The following is a 20,285-nucleotide window of genomic DNA, read 5'->3' as shown; positions in this document are numbered from 1 at the left end:
AGGTCAGGAGCTCTAGGGCCTTTGAGAGCAGCAGGAGAAAGGGCGCTGAGGGGACCGCATTTCTCCAGGGAGAGCCTCAGGCTGCGACCCCTTTCCCGCCCCAAGCGCGCAGAGATGATCCAGCCGGGCGTACTCACAGGAGTGGAGCTTGAAGAGGAGCTTGACAGTGTAATCATACAGGTGGCTGCAGTCCAGTATGACCTGGATGAGCGGGGCCAGGCGGCACTGCCCAGCTGTCGTCACTGACACGGAGCGGGACATGTCCAGGGAATTGAACACTAGGAGATAGAAAGGGAGACAGGTGGTAGGGGCAGGAAACTGCAGGTGACCCTCTCGGAGGGGGCAGAAGACACGCACCGAGGACCTGCTCTGTGCACACGCTGGGTCATCTGGTGCGGTTACCCCTTACAACACTCCTGTGGGAGAGGAAAACGGAGGAACCGGAGGGTGAGTCCCTCGAAGGCAGGGGAAAATAATCAAACACTGATCAGAGCACAAAGGAGGGAGTAATTCAGCCTTGGCTTCCTGGTGGCTTGCCACAGCGTCTTGGGACACCAGAAGGGGACATGCGCAGGAGCCCTGGCTGGACAACTGGAGAATCTGGGAGGGCCGAGGATGAACCAGCAGGATCGAAGGCTGCTGTTGGTCCTTGGGGGGCTGGCCAGCAGAAATACTGCCCTCCACTCTCCTGAGCTCCAGACCGCACGTCATTCCCTTAAGTGTCTCGCTCCACAGACCCCTCCATGTTACCCTCCGCTCCCTACCCCTTGTTCTTTTTTTTAAAGTTTGAGAGACAGGGACAGTGTGAGCGGGGGGGGGGGGGGAGGGGCAGAGAGAGAGAGAGGGAGGGAGACAGAATCCCAAGCAGGGTCCATGCTTTCAGCGCAGAGCCTGACACGGGGCTCGATCTCACAAACCGTGAGATCATGACCTGAGCCAAAATCAAGAGTCGGATGCTCAACCGACTGAGCCACCCAGGCGCCCCCCTACCCCCTTGTTCTTAAACCAAGTAACCGGACCCCTGGCCGTGGACCCTCTGCGCACAGCAGTGGCCAGGGCCGAATTCCCTCCCACAGTGGCTGCCCACCGTCTGCGTAGACTCCACTATGGCCAGCAATGAAAAAAAATCAGTGAGTGGGACTGCCCCGGGGGAAAGCCCAGAACTGCTGTACTCTGGCTTCCCAGACTGCTAATCCCCGTTAACTGGCTTATTCTGGCAGCTGAAAACAAAAAACAAAAAGGAAAAAACAACCCAACAGTTCTAATTAAAAGACAGTTTTTCTTTTTGACACAAATTAAAAGCAGCTGTCACTGCAAGGCGGCCAGGTTTCCAGGAATTCCTGCCTCCTTCCAGGAATGCCCCTTGGCATCCAGTAACATCTAGAGCAGTGTGACCACGGACAAGTTCCTCAACCTCGCTGTGCCTCCAGATGCTTTTCTGTAAAATGCAGACGGTTCAAAGCGCACATACCTCAAAAAGGTCTTGTACCTATTGAAGGAGTTGGCTTTCAGGTTGATCAGAATCACTTAGGGGAAATTTAAAGCCTGCTAGTGTTTGCCTGCAACCGCCCTACCTCCCGTTCTGTCTTAATTGTTCTGGGGAAGGGTTGGGGCATTGGTAGGTTTCCAAAGCCCCCCAGGTAATTCTAATACACAGCCAGGGTTGAAAACTGTGTTTCCCAGCTGAGTGGTTCTCATGTAGCAGAATCACCTGTTGGCACCGTCCGACAGAATTCTGTGACGACGGAAGTGTCTGTAGGAGCTGTTCAATATGCTAGCCACATGTGGCTACCGAGGGCCTGAAATATGGAAAGTGGAACGGAGCACCTGACTTTTGATTGGTATTTAATTACAGTCGATTTAAACAGGCGCTCGTGGTTCGTGGCTACCATATTGGACAGTGCAGACCTGGGGCTGGGGGGCTGAAAAACACAGATGGGCCCAGGGCTGGGCCCACCCCCAGATATTTGGATTCAGTAGGTCTAGGGTGGGACCTGGGGATTTTGCGTTTTTAACAAGTTCTCAGGAGTTGTTCCTGCGGCTGGTCCAGGGATCACACTTTGAGAGCCACTGCAAGCATTGGAGATAAACGTTAACTGTTACTGGCCCATGTTTCCCACAGCTGAAAAGCAGGGACACCTTTCTAAGGGTACCGGTCGGAACCCTGCAGGGTCACAGACTAGGACTCAGAAGCTGGAGGGACTTCTTCCAATACCAGTCCTCTTGGTTTTAATGGCACGCCCTAGGAAACTAAGGATGGATGGGGAATGGAAAAGATAGAGGGCTCTCAATTCCAAATCAGTGCTTGCTCAGGAGCAAGAAAGCCACCAACATTTAGCCGTGGAGGGATCTGTGCCAAGATCTGTGCTCCCCTCTAGAAAACTCAAAGTGGCGGGGCGCCTGGGTGGCTCAGTCGGTTAAGCATCTGACTTCAGCTCAGGTCATGATCTTGTGGTTCGTGGTCTTGAGCCCCGCATCGGGCTCTCTGCTGTCAGCTCAGAGCCTGGAGCCTGCTTCAGAGTCTGTGTCTCCCTCTCTCTCTCTGCCCCTCCCTGACTCATGCTCTGTCTCTGTCTCTCAAAAATAAATAAACATAAAAAAAAAATTAAAAAGTTAAAAAAAAAGAAAACTCAAAGTGGCCGATTCACTCCAGACAATCCCACCGCGTTGAGCTGCATACTGGCACCGTTTTATCAACTCTGTTCCCTTGCCCTTTCCTCACTGCTGTTTATCTGAAGCAAGCATTCTTGAATTTTGTTGTGCGCCCGCTGTGTATCCCAGGCACTGAGCTAGAACAGAAGGGACGTAATTCAAAGATGAGTGGGACACGGCTCCTGATTCTGAGGAGGGGCCCAGCGTCCAGTGGTAATAATACAAGCGACCGACGCACAAAAAAAAGAGCCAGGTAATCATGGGATGTGGGACTAAAAGGGGGACTGAGCTGGCCACCTGGCGTGGGGCACTGGCTGGCATCACATACATGCTTTCCCAGCCTCAAGTTCTGCTCGGTGTTATCACAGCTCTGCTCTCTCCTACTCAAGTCTGTCAGGGCCGGAAGCGACCCCCACAGAGGCTCAAACAGTTGACTTGCTCTCCCATAACCCCTACAGCAGCGGCAGGTGGGTCTGAGGAGGCCCGGAAGAGGCCTCGGGTCACCTGAGTGGCAGGCTCTGGCCAGGACTCCCCCAAGGATGACAACCCCTGCAATATCACTCCTACCTGCATTCAGATTTAAGCACATTCCGAGGCTGAATGTCGACAAATTCTAAATTATCCCCATAGGACCTCCCCACCCACCACTAGTAACCGAAAGGCAGCCACGACAGCATACGGTTGTTGGTGTACTTTTGTGCAAACATTGCCGATGCATTCAAAAAAACGCATCCGCACCATTTCTCCTACCTGGCTGGGAACGCTTTAGGGCGGGGACTCTGTTTTGTGTTTCAACTACTGACTTTTGTATGAGAAGGTGGCTAGCAGGCCAAGCGTCTTATTTCTCCTACAAACCACGGTTTCCAACTGTGTGTGGTGCTGTTCTCACCATAACCTGCCCTGAACTGACTGGCCAAGGCAGGAAGGCGTTTGCCAACCCAGTACAGCGCTGGCTGGTAACAGGCCATTTGCGAGCTCCTGTACAGATGAACATGCGGAAGAAGCTGTAATTCAGGGTGAAAGGGTGTTTTTTTTCCTGAGGAAATCAGAACCCCAGGAGTGGGCCCCACACGTCCAAATGCTGAGAAGGTCGCCAAGCTTGTGCACGAATGCCTGCAGTTTGGAATCCACTCTTTCACGGAGCCGAACACTTGTCGTGGTGCATGGTGAATCTTAGAAAACGGGCTCTTCTGTTCCCCGGGAAGGAAGGGGAGCCATGCTGGGGGCGGGGGGGGGGGTGCGGGGAAGAGGGGACACCAGAGAGAAGGGAATGGAATGCTTCCTTCCTGATTTCTTGTCAGGGAAGTGTGAGGGGCTGACAGCCGGGAGGCACCAGAACTCTCAGCGAAGGGAGCCCGGAAGTGTGGCCAACTCCCCTTGCTTGTAGGAAGGGGCTTCATACACGGACTTGGCCAAAACTCAACTCGACCGGCAGGTCAACCCCAGCTGCTGACCAAACAGCACACAGCAACCCCTCTTCCTGAGCGGAAATCGGTCCTGAGTGCCGGCCCAGCTGAGTAGCAGACAAAGGACCGACCAGTGCTGGGGCCACAGTCCAGAGGTTATCAAAGAGGCCAAACCGGTCTTTGGGCTCTTGGAGGCCTGGGCCTCTAGAGGGAAGCTGGCGGGGTAGGGGGCACGGTCATTCTGCTCAAAATGAGATCACTGACTCTGAAAATACCCAAGAGCTCCAGTCCTTCCCTGCACTAGGGATGGAGAGAGCGGAGATAGCCTGTGGGTATCCCCATTTCCTGGCCTGCGCTGTACATCTTGTAGGGAGAGAGGGGCTAGGACGGCTGGGCCAAGCCGGGAACAAAGTTTGGAATCAGGCAATTCTCAGAAGAGCCTAGGCCAGACGGGAGCGAGAGACTCACCAGTTTGGAAGAGGTTAAGTTCACACTCCAGGTAGTCAAACATCTCCACTGTCAACTGGAAACTGGACCCAAGAGGAAAGAGAGCTTATACTCCATAGCCCAAGGCCAAGGCTTCCCTCCCCACGCTCTGTGTTTCTGTGTCTGTCCCCGGTGCACATGTGCATGCCTGCCTGCCTGCATGCATGCATACACGAGCATATGCACACACGCACAGACACACAGACACACACAGACCCACACACTAGCTCCAATCCCTAGCTCCGCCTACACGGGTCTTAAGGCCATCTGAAGATCAAACAGGGTGAATTCCACAGTGACAGTGGCAGAGGGAAAGGGCAGGTACCACGCTGGGGTGGGAGGGCAGAAGGGGACACTGAGAAGTGAACCCTGGACAGCCTGGAAGGGTTCTGGATGGGGCACCGGCACTAAGTCGCCCCACCCCAGCCACTGTCCCTGCCGTCAGGCCCTGTGTGACCCCAGCCAGAAGTGGCAACATTGACAAGAGCTTCCTTGCCCGTTGGGTCCACCGCACGAGGACGTCCACTCACAAGTTGTTAACGTCGCTCTCTCCAGCCTCGTCCAGCTGCCGGTCGCTCATCTGAAGGTTGCCAGGGAACCTGGGATTCTGGCAAGCAGGCAGAGGAATGAAGTCAGGACAGAGCACCTCAACTAAGCCGACACCAGGCAAACTGTCTACACTGAGTTCGGGGAGCAGCAGGCTTGATTCTGTTCGTGTAACACCGATGCCCTTCCTGGGGGTTGTCAGGGCACACAACCTCACGTACACACAGACCCCTTGACCAGCTCACATCAAAGGACATCCACTGCCCATCATCACAGGTAAAGGCTCCACCCCTCTCTGGGAGCCAGGACAGGGCTCCGTCCTAACAATTTGGGTCCTGGGACCCTCTTCTAAAGATGCTCTCTGGTGCTGCAGTGAGAGGCAGCGGGACAGCGGTCGGACCTCAACCAACCACGAAGCGCAGACAGTGCTGCATTCGCGCACCGCCAGTACATTCTGAGTCCTACCCATGCTTCCCTCTGTCCTTCTGCCACTTTCTGAAGCTGCCCTTGGGAGTTTGGGGGGGGGGGGGAGGGGATATTAGCTTTAGGGAAACATAATGAGTAAAATAAACTTGAAGGTAGGAAAACATTACATCATGCACCCCCAAAGTCAGGAAAAATTATTACGTATCAGCAATCTTGTCAAATACCCGTATCATTATCTCTTCCCCAGTGTGGCAAAGGGAAAGGTGTAGATGGGCACAGACAGATGGGTGGTTGCTCCATCAAGGGGGTCTCAATTCCACAGGGAGACAGAGATCCTCCACTCAGGCACCTCCTGGCTATCCACTGGCCCTCTGCCCTGGCTGTCCCCTGCTGCCCCCACGCTCACCGCTCCTGTGCCTCCATCTCAGAGCTGGCTGGTTCCTTGAGCGCCCCCTTCTGGCCATGTTTACTTCCTCGCTCGGGCTGGACATTACAGAGACCTGGTCCCCTTGTCCCCTGCCTTTCTTGCTGCCTGTCCTTCCACCACATTGCTGTCAAAACCTGGTGAACCTGGATCTTTGTGCTGAGGACCAGCTGCCAATGTCCCTGGAGAGGGACTCAGAGCTGGAGTCACCCTTTAATCATGTTCTCCAGCCTTGGAGCCCCTTCACAGTCCTTGCTCCTGGCCCCGACGGGCTCCCTAATCCATCAATGACTGTCCTGACCTCAAACAGTCCCGCTCTCAAACCCGGTGCCCATGCCATCACCCTCCTCACGTGCCTTCCTCCTGACATCACTGGAACTCCCTGTGCATCCTTCTTCTCACTCCCTTCCCTGTTTTGAATGTACCAGCTGACCTTCTATTTCTCCAGCTTCAAAAGAGGAGGGGCCAGCTCTTTCCTGACTCAGGATCAGCCCTCCTTGTGTGCTATTCGATCCGATATAGGTTCTAGTTGATTCTGTCACTCATCCAAGCAGTCCTGATTGAGCGCCTGTTCTGGGCTAGACACTGGACAGCACATAGGATACAAGGAGACACGCGCTCCTGTCCTCTGTCCTCTTGAAACCCTCAGTCCAGAGCACCTGTGGCCTCACTCTGTCTCCCTGGGCTCCTTTGCGTCTTCCTATTGCCCAGGTCCTTCCCACAGGCCCCACATCTCCCTAGCTGTTGCCCCCCACCCCTCCTGCCAGTCTTCAGAGAGTCCCTGCCGCTCTTGCCTGTCCCAGGGACCACCGTCTCTCGATCAGGCTCTGACCATCTTCCACTCTGAGTGAGATGGTCTCACCTAGCTGCCCAGCCACCCCCCACCCCTGCCACCCTGCGCCTGACTGTTCCTCATACTAATGTGATCTGTGGCTCCTTCCATAGGCTCAAGTGACCGCTTTGCACTGTTACAGGGTGCTGCAGGTAAGAAGCCTCCTCCCTCTGACTGATCGGTGCACTCCTGACCGGCCGACCCTTCCTATGTATCCTTATGTGCCACTTGGTACCGAGCACAACGGTTTTACCTGCATCGGGCGCATAAGAAATACTGTCTAACGCCATACATGGACAGAAAGAAGGTTCTGTGTGGAAACTCACTATATAAAATGGAGGGATCGTTTTTAGAAACAGTCGAGGCGGTGCTTTCTGAAACACCTTCCTAAGGCAACCCAGGGCACAGGGTTCCTCTCCAGAAGGGGCAGGAGACGTGGGCCAAACGCCCAGTTCCGTGTCCCATCCTGGGGGCCTGACTGCAGCTGTCGCGTGAAATCTCTTTCTCTCACTGGATATGGTACAAACACTCCCTGAGGGGCCCTGGGCTGCCTTATTCCCGTAAAGACCTGACAGGCTCAGGGAGGTGCCAGGGGACCGTAGGGGAGGAGCTGGGGGAGCCGGGGGCGGTGGCAGAATTGTCCGCAGACTCACTTTGGTGTGATATTCCATCTTTGTTCTTAGCAGTCTGAGGTAGATGCTGCACAGCCGTCCATAGCCCTCACTCAGGTGGCCCTTTCCAGAAAAGAAAAGAAAGCAAGGGTCACCACTAACAACACCTGGGTGAGAGACTGATGGCCGGGACTTCTATAAACAATACATAGATTTTTTTTTTTTTTTTCTCAATTCTGGAAAACAACAAATGGCCATTGTGGAAAATTTGGAAAACACAGACAAGTACAGATACACACACATCAGCCTTCATCTAGACAGAAGATACAATCATGGCGAACATTCTGGGGCACAAAGTGTTCTTTGATCTAATTTTTTCAATTTAAATAGACCTATTTTAAAATGGATATTCTTTATTTTTAATTTTTTTTAATGTTTACTTTTGAGGGGGGGAGAGGCAGAGAGAGAGAGAGAGACAGAGAGAGACAGAGAGAGAGAGAGGGAGGGAGACACAGAATCCAAAGCAGGCTCCAGGCTCCCAGCTGTCAGCACCGAGCCTGACGCAGGGCTTGAACCCACAAACTGGGAGGTCATGACCTGAGCCAAAGTCAGACGCATAACTGACTGAGCCACCCAGGAGCCCCTAGACATTTTTTTTTTAAGTTTTATGTATTTAAGTAATTTCTGCACTCAACACATGGCTTGAACTCATGACCCCGAGATCAAGAGTCATATGCTGTACTGTCTGACCCACCCAGGTGCCCCTAAATAGACATTATGTTTTTTTTAGAGCTGTTTTAGGTTCCCAGCAAAATTAGGCCAAAAGTACAGGGCTCTCCTATATACCCCCTGTTCCCACACATACATAGCCTCCCCCACTGTTAATATCCGCACAAGAGAGGACATTTGTTCCAACCGATGAACCTATACTGACTCATCATTATTATCCAAAGTGAAATTTGCATTAGGATTCACTCTTGGTGTGATACATTCTATGTTGTGACAAATGCATAATGTCCTGTACCTGCCAATTACAGTATCATACACAATACTTTCACTGCCCTAAAAATCCTCTGAGTCCTACCTTTATTTTAAAATTAAAAATGGGAGGCACCTGGCGGCCCAGTTGGTTGAGCATCCAGACTCTTGATTTCGGCTCAAGTCATGATCCCAGGGTCATGGGACCAAGCCCTGCATCAGGCTCCTAGTCCTGCGTCAGACTCCACACTGAGCAAGGAGCCTGCTTGGGATTCTCTCTCTCTCTCTCTCTCTCTCTCTCTCTCTCTCTCTGTCAGCCCCTCTCCCTTTCTCTAAAACTAAATAAAATTTTAAAAATGGAACCCATTTTTTAACTTAATATACTTCTTTTTCTCTATCTTCTCACATTTTCTCCTGTATCATTATTTTCAGTGATATTATTATCCGAGTGTAATGTAATTTATCGAACGAACTCCCTAGTGTTGTATGTTTTAGTTGTAGGCAAGTTTTTCTGTTATAAGCTCTATCTCAACGAACATTTTTACGGTATCATCTTGTGTACACACAGGAGAACTTCCTTTGCATGAATTCTAGACAAGCCTTCAGATTTAAGAATTTAAAGTCTCCCACCCTTAGTAATCACAGTCTGGCTACAAGCCATTTCCTTCCTTCTGTCTCTCTCTAACTGCAGGAGAGGAAACACCTCCTCCAGATGGACTCCAGCGAACTAAGAGAGGCTAGAACATTCCGCATGGAGGGGGGATTGAAATGGGATGGATCCCGGCTGGGGACAAATAAGCATTCCCATGGAGGCTGCCCATGCGGTCGTGTCCTGGGTGTCTGGGAAGAAGCTGGAATTAGCAGGGTGATGCTTGGAACTGCCAGTTATACCCAAAGGAGGAAGGACATGGTGGCACAAAGAACTCTCTTTTTTTAATGTTTTATTTTATTTTGAGAGAGAGAGAGGGAGAAAGAGAGAGAAAAGGGGAGGGGCAGAGAAAGAGGGAGACAGAGGTTGCAAAGCGGGCTCTGTGCTGATGGCAGAGAAGCCAATGCGGGGCCCTAACTTACGAACTGTGAGATCGTGACCTGAGCCAAAATTGGAAGCTTAACCGACTAAGCCACCCAGGCGCCCTGGCACAAAGGACCCTTGATCTGAATAGTTGTAGTTCTCACTTGAGGTCTGACTTCTACATTTTCTTCTGGGTGCATCTATATCCTCTAAGGTAGAGGAACCCCACTGAAACATGCCTCAAAGGGCACCAAAGGGAGTTGGGTCATCAGAGGAAGTTAAAGATATCAATGCCAGAGATGACAGTATTTCCTAATGTATTCATTTCTATGAAGAATCATATTTTATGAGTTGCACATTATACTTGTTCATCATGGAAAAATTAGAAAGTAGCAGAAAGACAAAGTGAAACTATGCTCATCATCAAAGGCAACTGTACTTCATACGAAAACGCACCAGGATCAAAAACCAAAATATGAATGGATCATAGACGTCAATGTAAAATGTAAAACTATAAAAAACCCTAGGAGGTGGGGCACCTGGGTGGCGCAGTCGGTTAAGCGTCCGACTTCAGCCAGGTCACGATCTCGCGGTCCGTGAGTTCGAGCCCCGCGTCGGGCTCTGGGCTGATGGCTCGGAGCCTGGAGCCTGTTTCCGATTCTGTGTCTCCCTCTCTCTCTGCCCCTCCCCCGTTCATGCTATGTCTCTCTCTGTCCCAAAAATAAATAAAAAACGTTGAAAAAAAACCAAAAAACAAAAACAAACCCTAGGAGGTAACACAGATGACCTTGGGTATGGCAAAGACTTTTTATTTTATTTTATTTTATTTTATTTTATTTTATTTTATTTTACTTTAGTTTAGTTTATTTATTTTGAGAGAGAGAGAGAGAGAGAGAGAGACCGGGGCAGGGGTGGGGCGGCAGAGAGAGAGAGGGAAAGAAAGAATCCCAAGCAGGTTCTACACCATCAGTGCAGAGCCCGATGAGGGGCTCAAAGTCACACACCGTGCGATCATGATCTGAGCCAAAACCAAGAGTCAGACACTTAACCAACTGAGTCACCCAGGTGCCCCAGCAATGATTTTTTAGCTAGAACACCAACATTATGACCCATGAAAGATATATCTGACAAGCTAGACTTCATTAAAATTAAAAAAAGTCTGCAAAAATCACCGTTAACAGAACGAGAACCCACAGAGTGTAACGTAGCTGATAAAGGACTGTTATCCAGATTATGTAACATTCTCTTAAAACTCAACAATAAAAATTGGGGCACCTGGGTGGCTCAGTCAGTTAAGCATCCGACTTCAGCTCACATCATGATCTCACAGTTCGTGAGTTCGAGCCCCGCTTCGGGCTCTCTAGTTGACAGCTCGGAGCCTGGAGCCTGCTTTGGATTCTGTGTCTCCTGCTCTCTCTACCCCTCCCCAGCTTGTGTTCTGTCTCTTTCTGTCTCTCTCTCTCTCTCTCTCTCAAAAATAAATAAACATTAAAAAAAATTAAAAGAAAAAGTCAACGATAAAAAGACAAACAACCTGCTTAAAAAAATCACCAAAGACCTTAACCAACACCTCACCACAAAGAAGACCGCAAATAAACATGTGAAGAGACGTTCCCCGTTGTGTGTCACCAGGAAATGCAAATTAAAACAACACTGAAATAGGAGTACACACTTACAAGAATGGCCGAAATCCAGAACACTGATAACACCAAGTTCCAGTGAGGAGATAGGGAACAATGGGAGCTCTCATTCATTGCTGGTGGGAATTCAGAAGCATACAGCCACTTTTGAACATGGTGTGGCAGTTTCTCATAAAAGTAAACATACTCTTACCACAAAATACAGCAATGGCGCTCCTTGGTTTTTGCCCAAAGGAGATGAAGACTTAGTCCAGACAAAATCTGCATGTGGATGTTTAGAGCAGCTTTATTTATAACTGCCAAAACTTGCAAGCAACCAGGACGCCCCTTAGTTGGTGAATGGATAAACCGTGGTCCCCTCAGACAATGGGGTATTACTGAGCACTAAAAATGAAATGAGCTATCAAGCTATGAAAAGACATGGAGGAACCTTAACTGCATGTTACTAAGAGAAAGAAGCCAGTCTGAAAAGGCTACATACCAAAGGATTCCAACTACAGGACACTCTGGAAAAGGCAAAATTGTGGAGTCAGTAAAAAGACCAGTGGTTGCCAGGGGCTGCAGGAGATGGGCAGGGATGCACGGGTAGAGCACAGAGGATTTTTAAGTCAGTGAAACTCATCTGTACGATACCACAGTGATGGATGTGTGTCATGATACATCTGTCCGAAGCCACAGAATAGACAACACCACAACCCCACAAGTGAACAATAATGTAGACTACGGACTTTGGGCGATTAGGATGTATCAGTGAAGGTTCATCACTTGTAAGAAATGTACCACGCTGGTAGGGGATGCTGATAACAGAGGAGGCTACATTTAGGGGTGGGGGTATATGGGAAATTAACGTACTTTCTGCTCAACTTTGCTGTGAACCTAATAAAACTTGCTTTAAAAGAAAATAAGGTCTTATTTGGAAAAAAAAAAAAAGAGTGAAAAGGTTTCTAATACCTAGAAACTCTCAGTCAAATGGAAGAGAAAACTACATAGGAGGACAGGCCTAAAGGAATGCCAGTTTGGATAATGAGTCAGATTACGTTGGGCTGACTTTCCCATCGAAAATTACTAAAATATTGGGAAAAATATTTAAAACTTCTCTTTGAAGGCATTAATGAACTAATGAGAGGGTAAGGAATCTTCAGACCAGGGACCAAGCCCTTACAGCTACTAGGAGAAAATATGGAATACTGGGGTGATGGAGTTGGCAGGGACAGGGGTTTTGCCTCACCAGGTGAACTGAACTTGGTTTTCTGAGCCTCAGGGGCCAGGTGTGAACTTAGCCCTGCTGAAGTTGAAGAGTCTGGGGGAAGAGCCAAAGACTGCCTTCCTGGTGTAGGAGAACTAAAGGTGAACTGGACATAACACAGATCCCAGCACTCCTGCACCAAAAAAGTCCTCCCTGAGGCCCTTGAACCACTGTTGTGATCAGAAGGAGGGAAAAACAACTCCTTGGAAATGGACCCAAAGGAGCCAAAGCTCAAGGGAATCTTCCTGGAATTCACAAAACCTTAAGCTGAGGATTTAACTTAGAGTGATCTTAATGGAGGCAAATGCCCATTCTCTCTGGAGGAACCTGCCTTCATTATAGACTTCAAAGAGTTCCCACAAATAAGATTCCTAGGAAAATGAGCACCTCACAGTAAAAAATAACTAAGCACAAAAAGAAACTCCATAGCACAAACAGCATTCATCAAAAACAATGGACAGCAGAAACATATCTCAAAGGTCTCTAGATAATGGAAGTATAAGAAGTGATACATGAAATCACCCTTTAATTTGTTTAAATAAGTCAGAGTCTGCTTCAAAATACATGCAGGGCACAAGAAATCATAAAAAATGACAAGCAGATTTGGAGGGAAAAAAAGAACTCCAAGAAATGAAAGCTAGACTAAAATTATAATTATATAATGAAAAGGTTTAACAGATGAGATCCAGCTGAAAAGGGGACAAATAAAATGAAAGCTAGATCTACTGAGGTTATCCAGAATACAGTAAAGGGATAAGCAGGTAGAAAACAATGAAACACAAGTCTAAAGACATTGGTGGTGGTGGTAGTGGTGGATGCCTGGCTGGCTCTGTTGATAGAGCATGTGACTCTTGATCTTGGGGTCATGAGTTTAAGCCCCACATAGGGAGTAGAGCTTACTCAAAAAAAAAAAAAAAAAAAGATACTGGGGGATAGAATGAGAAAGACGGATATACCCAAAGTCTCAGAGGAAAAGACAGAACAGAGGAAAGACAATAGTTGAAGAGACAAAGAGAATTTTTCATAACTGATAAGAGATACTAACCTAGAGATTTAAAAAGTCTAAGGAATCCACAATAAATTTGCACCTATACATGGTAAGATCTTAAAAATGGCCAGAGGAAATGCAGATTTGCTTCAAAGAAGGGACAATGAGTCTGACAGCCGACTTCCTGAAAATGATGGAAGCCAGAAGTCAGTGGAAGGGTATCTTGAATAATACTGTCCATGTGCTGAGGAAAACTGTCACCCCAGAATCCTAAGCCCAGACAAAGTATATTCCATGTAGGAGGGTGAAATAAAGACATTCCCAAACAAGTGAAATCGGTTATCTGCCACCATGAGATTCTCACTAAAGGAAGTTCTAAAGAAAATAATTCAGGCAGAAAAAAAGTAATCCTGGACGTTATATTTAAAGATTTAAAGTTAGATTCAACTGAGATCTAAAGAAACAAAGAGGACTGAATAAAACAATTAAACCAAAAGATCTTATAGAGTCTAAAAAGAAAAACAAAACCAAAATTAAAATACACAACAACAATAACCTACAAGCTTATAGGGACGGCATGGAGGGAAAATATTCTAAGGTTTTTGTGTTAATAGGAAACAGATAAAGACAGGAATTTTAGCTCTTGATAAGCTAAATGTGTATTTTGTAATTATTGGAAAACATACCAAAAAAATAAAAAATAAAAGGAGAGTTTAAAAAAAATCTCCTAACTAGTAATGAGGGAAAAATGGAATGAGAAAAAAAAAATACCCAATCAATCCAAAGAAGACAAGAAATGAAGAGAAAGAGAAACATAAAACAAGGGGAAAATAGCACAAACTAAGATAGAAGATATAAATCTAAAAATATCATGCATTATAATAAATGTAAATGGAGTAAATGTACAGTTAAAAGACAAAGGCTGCTATCTTGAAGAAAAGCAACAACAAAAATCCAATGAAATGCTATTTATAAGGGACTTTTCTAAGACATAGAATATAGAAAAGTCAAAAGTTTTATTTTTTTTATTTTTATTTTAAAAAAAAAATTTTTAAACGTTTTTTTTTTGAGACAGAGAGAGACAGAGCATGAACGGGGGAGGGTCAGAGAGAGAGGGAGACACAGAATCCGAAACAGGCTCCAGGCTCTGAGCTGTCGGCACAGAGCCCAACGCAGGGCTCGAACTCACGGGCCGTGAGATCGTGACCCGAGCCGAAGTCGGATGCTTAGCTGACTGAGCCACCCAGCGCCCCTAGAAAAGTCAAAAGTTTTAAAAGGAAGGAAAAAGGCACACCAGGCAAATTCTAACAAAAAAGACCTAAGCTTCCCGTGTTTAGAGATATAATAATAGAAAGCTCTCCAATATGCACTTGGGAGATCTGGGGACAACTCTCAGCTTTTTTTTTTTTTAAGTTTACTTATTTATTTTGAGAGAGAGAGAGCGCGCGAGAGAGCGCGAGAGCGCGCACACGTGCACAAGTAGGAGAGAGGCAGAGAGAGAGGGAGAATCCTAAGCAGGCTCGGCATTGTCAGTGCAGAGCCTGATGAAGGGCTTGAACTCACAAACTGTGAGATCATGACCTGATCTGAAATCAAGAGTCAACTGAGTCACCTAGGTGCTCCCCTCAGCTTTATTCAGACTACCTAGCCTGTTATGTAGGAAGAGCTGCTTCCCTCTCTGGGCCTGTATTCTTGTCAGCAATGGGTGGACTGGATGACATAACATTCTGTGAGTGCAGACAGATACAGGTAAGAATTTGAAGGAAAGGGCTGGAGTTCTCAACCAGTGGGGGCAATGAGACGTATCAGAATCAACCCGGGAGAGGCTTCAAAATGCAGATTACACCCCATCTACACACATACTCCTCGGACAACAGAATCTAGAGGGATTCTGGTGTGTGTATAAAAACCTTCTTTTTCAATTGATGCTGATAACACCACCTACCTCCTCCTTCATCCTAAGGCACTGAGAATCCCTAGACAGGAAAGAAAAAGCCCTGACATTAAGAATTGGGAATGCTGGTTCTCAATGTACTGCGACCTGCACGGGGCCATCGGAAGGAAAGACACAGGAACGGTGGCAGTCACTGCTGAGGGATCCCAGTGCCTGGAGCACATTCTGATGTAAGCTTCCATTGGCAGGAGAAGCTCTCAGGCCCTAGAACTTCCCTACGGCTACCAGGGCCCCCGAGTAAGACTATGGATATCGTGGTACTGTTTGGGGGCCATCTTTGACCCCTCTGTGATGTTCATGAGAGAAATTCTAAGCAAGTTGAAAGACATAAATTCATTGCGGTCCATGGTCCTTGTTCTATGGCCTCTGGGGAGGGGTAAGAAGGTGCAGATGGCCCCCGGCTGCATCTCCAAACTCACCCACATCCTGCTCATGTCACTCAGTTCATTTTTGTATCTCAGAGAGTCCTTCAGGACCTGGAGAGGGAAGGGATCCGCCGATGAGAGACGAGAAGGCAAGGAGACAGAGGATAGTAGAAGATGGGGCTGGGGCAGTCAGGGAGGCTGACCAGACAGACAAGCCCTCCTCTCACCAGTAACCAAAAGGCCCTCAGGGCGGGAGTGGCCAGCGGCCCCTGTGCCCCAGGCGATCCCACTTTCCCCGCAGGGGCCCCGGGCTCCCTGGTCACCCCTGCGGCCCCAGGAACTCACGTTTGGGTGTCCATCTCGGAGGAGTTTGTGAAACACGTGGCAGAACTTCCAGCAGAGGACAGCGTTGCTAGAGAGGGGCAGCCGGTTGACAACAGACCAAAAGGTCTGTGCCCCTTTCTCATGGTGGGTGCCCAGGATGCACGGTGAGGGAGGGTCATGGAAAACAAAGGCACGGGCCCTGCCTCGGGCAGCCAATCCCTGGGGTGGAGGCTGCAACAGGCCACTAGCAACCTATCGTCATACGACACTATTACAATACTATTGACCACATTGGAAGCCTGTCCCCCCAAACCTAAAATGACTCGTACACCCCACCGCTTCTGCAAAGCTGCCTGGCCTCAACCAGGGATGCATTAATCTCCCAATACTCTGAATTCTCTGTATGTGGAATTCGTGAGCCCCTTTGGGCTCAGTAGGGGATGTCCACACTTCCTTCGTTAATTGTTCGTTTAAATAGGCCTCACACACCCAATTACTAGGCACCATCAACCCCCAAGTGCAGGTCTTTCCCCAGAACTACAGGCTTCTTTGTCAAAGCTTAGGTAAGAAGCAAGGTGCCAAGCAGGCCAGAAAAACTTGCCTCGGGTCAGGGAACTTCATGACTCATCCAGAACACATGTTGTTTTGCTTCTGAGCTGGAAGGTATCATAAAGTTCCTTCCCCAGACTGAAATTTACATTTCGAGAGGGGATGAGCTTGAACACAGACTTCTGGGTCTAAGAATCTGAAGTCAGCTTTTGGTCTTAGAGTGATTTCTGCAATGACTACAGTCTCCCCTCAAGTACAGCCCCCTCGGGCTAGACAGAAGCCAAGAGGAGCGGTAGATAGCTCCCAACCCCTCTGCAGAAAGCTAGCCAGCCACCCTGACTTTGAAAGAGGCAAGGAGACCTTTCTGTCCTTTGATTTCATAAGCATTTTAATGCACCCATTGCGTGTCAGGCACTATAAACGGCACTCAGGGATATAAAAAAAAGTTAAGACTCAGTCGCCAGCCCTCTAGGAGTGGATGCCGCGGTGGGGGCGGGCACAGTTAGGCACCTAAGGATAAATGGTTGTCTGAACAGCATTTCTGACGTCAGACTTCCAAATGCTTATCCAATTGTTACTGAGGGTGGCTGACAGTCTTTTAAAAAAAAATCAATAAAGAATAAAGGTTGTGTGATATCTTTAGGCTTTAAAACCCTACCCTATGGAATTACCCTTTCAATGTTTATCCACCTCTTAACGGTGAAGCAGAGAGACTCACAGAATGTTACAGCTGGAACATTAGACGTTTCAAATCTTCTTTGGCCCAGGTCTTTCATGTGACAGACAAGGGGACGAAGACTCTTGGAGGCCCCCCCGCTGGACCCATTCGAGGCTCCAGAGCAAGCCAGACTGCTGTAGAGGAGGGATTCCAGAATCTCCTGGTGTCCCTTCCATCACCCCAGGCAGCCTTCCTGAGAGGGTGTGATATGGCCCTGCCAGTCCCCCATCTGCAGCACACTAGTCTCTGAAAACTGTCTCTCTCTTTATTTCCTGTCTCATTTGGACTGATCAGTATTTTTGGCAGGGCGGGGCCAGCAGTTGGGCCACTTATAATGAAGGCTTTTCTCGACTCAGTAGAGCAAGGGGACTGTGCCTTTGTGGGGATAAAAGGACGAGGTCTACAAGGTCTCCCTAGGCTCACTGTTGAGCCAGGCTTCTGGGGTACCTGGGCAAAGTTCTAGAGCCCCCATCCTGCAGCTAAACCCTAAATCCAACCAAAGTATCTTCCCACCAAACACAAGCTGCGTTTCCACCAGTAGGAGCAGCACGTGCTTTTAGCAACACTTCCCAGGGGCTTGACAGGTGTGGGGCATCGCACCGGCAGTCCGGGGCTTCTTCCGCCACCTTAAGGGGCTGAGGTGGGACGGCTTCAAGATGAGCGGTTTTGAGCTGACTGGCTGTGTCCCTGCCACCACGATGAGCCCAGGCAAGAAGGAGCTGTTTGTCCCAGGCCGAAGCCCAGCCTCCACTCGCCCCGAGCTGCACACACCAGCAGCCTCTCCTTGGGCCTTTGAGGATCAGCCCTCCAGCTCTTGGTCTCTATACCTCAAGGGCAGATCCCAAAGGACCCATCAGCCAGGATGCCGCCTGCGCTTCTCTCCGAAGACACGACCCATGATGGTAGTGGCCCAGGTTCAAACTTGGCGTGGGGGCCAGGAGGTGCGATTGGTGAGAACCTCCAAGCCACCAGCTCCCTAAGCCACCTTGGGGTCCTTGTCTTCTTCACCCCTGCTGCCTTTGGGGGTGAACTGGCCCACACAGGTGGATCTTATTTCCCTGGTGGAGCCCCTGCGCTTTCGTAAGGCCAACCATTGCAGCCGAGACCTTTTGCTTGGGTTTCATGATCAGAGAAGGGGAGACGATCATGTTCCCAAGGGGGTGGTCAGTGTGGCCCTATGGGCCAAGTGCAGGGCCTGAAGTGCTTTGAGGACACAGGTGAAAAGTCACTCCTGTGGCCCGAGAAAATCTCTCAAAGGAAAGTAATGTCAAGGGACTTGGCAGTTCTGAGGAGCTCAAGTCCTAGGCCGGGCGGGGTCCTTGGGTCCCTTCATGATGAGCTGTGGTCTCGAAGGCCAGCTGCTGCCAACCGAGCTTCTCAAACCCTGCAGGAGGCCTGGCCGATGTGGGGGTTCCCCTTCCTGCAGCTGAGCAAGGATGCCTCGCCCTGACCTCAGTCCCCACAACCTGACCCTCCTTGGGGTCAGTCTTCCAAACAACATCCAAAAGGATATTTCTGGCGTGTTTTTCCTTTACAGCCACTTCCTGCGTATTAATGGCCTTATTGATGCTGACAGTCTGAAAAACAAGAGGGAGGGGGAGGGGAAAGGAGGCTGAGATGAATAAGCTTCTAGAGTGTCTGAGACCCTCCCAGGTGCCCCACCCCTTTCTCTCCCTCCAGTGACTCCTCCCCAGTGCTCTGAGGACCCCTCCGGGACCAGGGTCCGGGTCGGAGGAGGTGGGGCTGTGGGGGGCAGAGGTGGGCAACGCTCCCAGGCCAGCTGGCCCAGGCTGTCCTAAGGCAGCGGGCTTTGCTGCCTGGCATTGGCTGTGCCCAGCTGCTGTGCCCGCCTGCCACTCATTCACTCGATACAACAGCGTGGCAATTAAAGCCTGCACAAAGGGATGCTTTTCATCCCCCAGGGAAACATTATTTCTCCGGGAGCAGGAGGAAGAGGCTGAGCTCAGGGAGCGGCTGCGGCCCAAAGGCCACCCAGCCGCCCCTCTCTCACCACGAGAGCCTTCCACGGAGGCTTCCCTAGCCAGCCCAGGTCTGCGGCGGGGTCACTGGAACTCCTTGTTTTCCCACTCCTGGGCATCTTCCAACCCTAACCAAATTCCCTTTTATTTCCTTACTTACAAGGCATTAACAATACCCACTCCTTTCCAGTTGTGTTAAAAATCGTAACTCCCTTTGGAATTTAGCAAATCGTGTGTACCTATGGATACAACTTACGGAAAGACGAAATGGGATCCTATCATGGAGGCTGCTTAAGTACAGTTTTTCTCCTTTTTCTGTTTTGCTGTGCTTTTCCATAGTTGGCATTTGACCCTAAGCCACGTTAACATGTTATGCATCACACACACACACACACACCCCTCCCTACCAAAGGGGTTAATTCTGCCACTGTTCTATAGAAATGCGATCACCAAGCACAGACTTTTCAACATCCTCCTTTTCTCACTTGAAAACATCTTATGAAAAATTCTCCAAGCGGCATGGTAAAATTCTAGCTCATTCTTTAAAGAGACAGTATAATATTTCATGGTGTGGGTGGGCATGATTTATACAAGCATTCCCGTGCTGGCAGGCCATCAAACAACTTTTTTAACCACTGTAAACCATTTTAGTAAGCATGCTTATACATATTGATGCCTTCATTCCCAATGGGTAGATTTCCAGGAGTGGGATACACTGGGTCAAAGTGTTGTGATTTTTTTTAAAATCTGCCATTATGGAAAGATCCAAACATAGACAAACATGGCCCACACAGCCCCCAGTGTCAACCCTTATGAACTTGCAGCCAAATCCACTTCCTTATGGACCAGGGGTCACAAACATTTTCTGTAAGGGCCAGTTAGTGGGTATTTTAGGCTTTGTGGGCCACATGGCTCTCTGCTGAAAGTCCTCAATTTTGCAAAAGTTGGAGCACGAAAGGAGCCTCAGAGATACTAAACAAATACATAACCAAATGAGTGTGGCTGTGTTCCAAATAAAACTTTATGCACAAAAACCAGGCAGTGGTGGGGATTCGGCCAGTGCCTGTTAAGTATGCTGACCCTTGCTTTCTCCTGTCAGCCTCTGATGCCCTTGCTCTCTGGATTATCTGAAGTAAAATCCCAGAGGTT

At 49.0% G+C, this 20,285-nt stretch overlaps 1 protein-coding gene across 1 annotated transcript in view; it reads right to left on the bottom strand.

Annotated features, from left to right (window-relative positions):
- Positions 1-20,285, bottom strand: part of HIP1 (huntingtin interacting protein 1) — a 153,161-nt gene that overhangs the window by 32,945 nt on the left and 99,931 nt on the right. Inside the window, exons 2-8 of the mRNA XM_058710848.1 lie at positions 18,671-18,734; positions 15,912-16,054; positions 15,621-15,677; positions 7,426-7,506; positions 5,075-5,151; positions 4,527-4,588; positions 138-278 (exon numbers count right to left, since the gene is read on the bottom strand). Of these exons, the coding sequence (XP_058566831.1) occupies positions 138-278; positions 4,527-4,588; positions 5,075-5,151; positions 7,426-7,506; positions 15,621-15,677; positions 15,912-16,054; positions 18,671-18,734 (625 nt within the window). The remainder of the gene's footprint in view (positions 1-137; positions 279-4,526; positions 4,589-5,074; positions 5,152-7,425; positions 7,507-15,620; positions 15,678-15,911; positions 16,055-18,670; positions 18,735-20,285) is intronic.

The sequence above is a fragment of the Neofelis nebulosa genome, chromosome 18 (genome assembly GCF_028018385.1).
Source record: "Neofelis nebulosa isolate mNeoNeb1 chromosome 18, mNeoNeb1.pri, whole genome shotgun sequence".
Lineage (NCBI taxonomy): Eukaryota > Metazoa > Chordata > Mammalia > Carnivora > Felidae > Neofelis > Neofelis nebulosa.
This window is presented reverse-complemented; position numbering and strand designations above follow the sequence as displayed.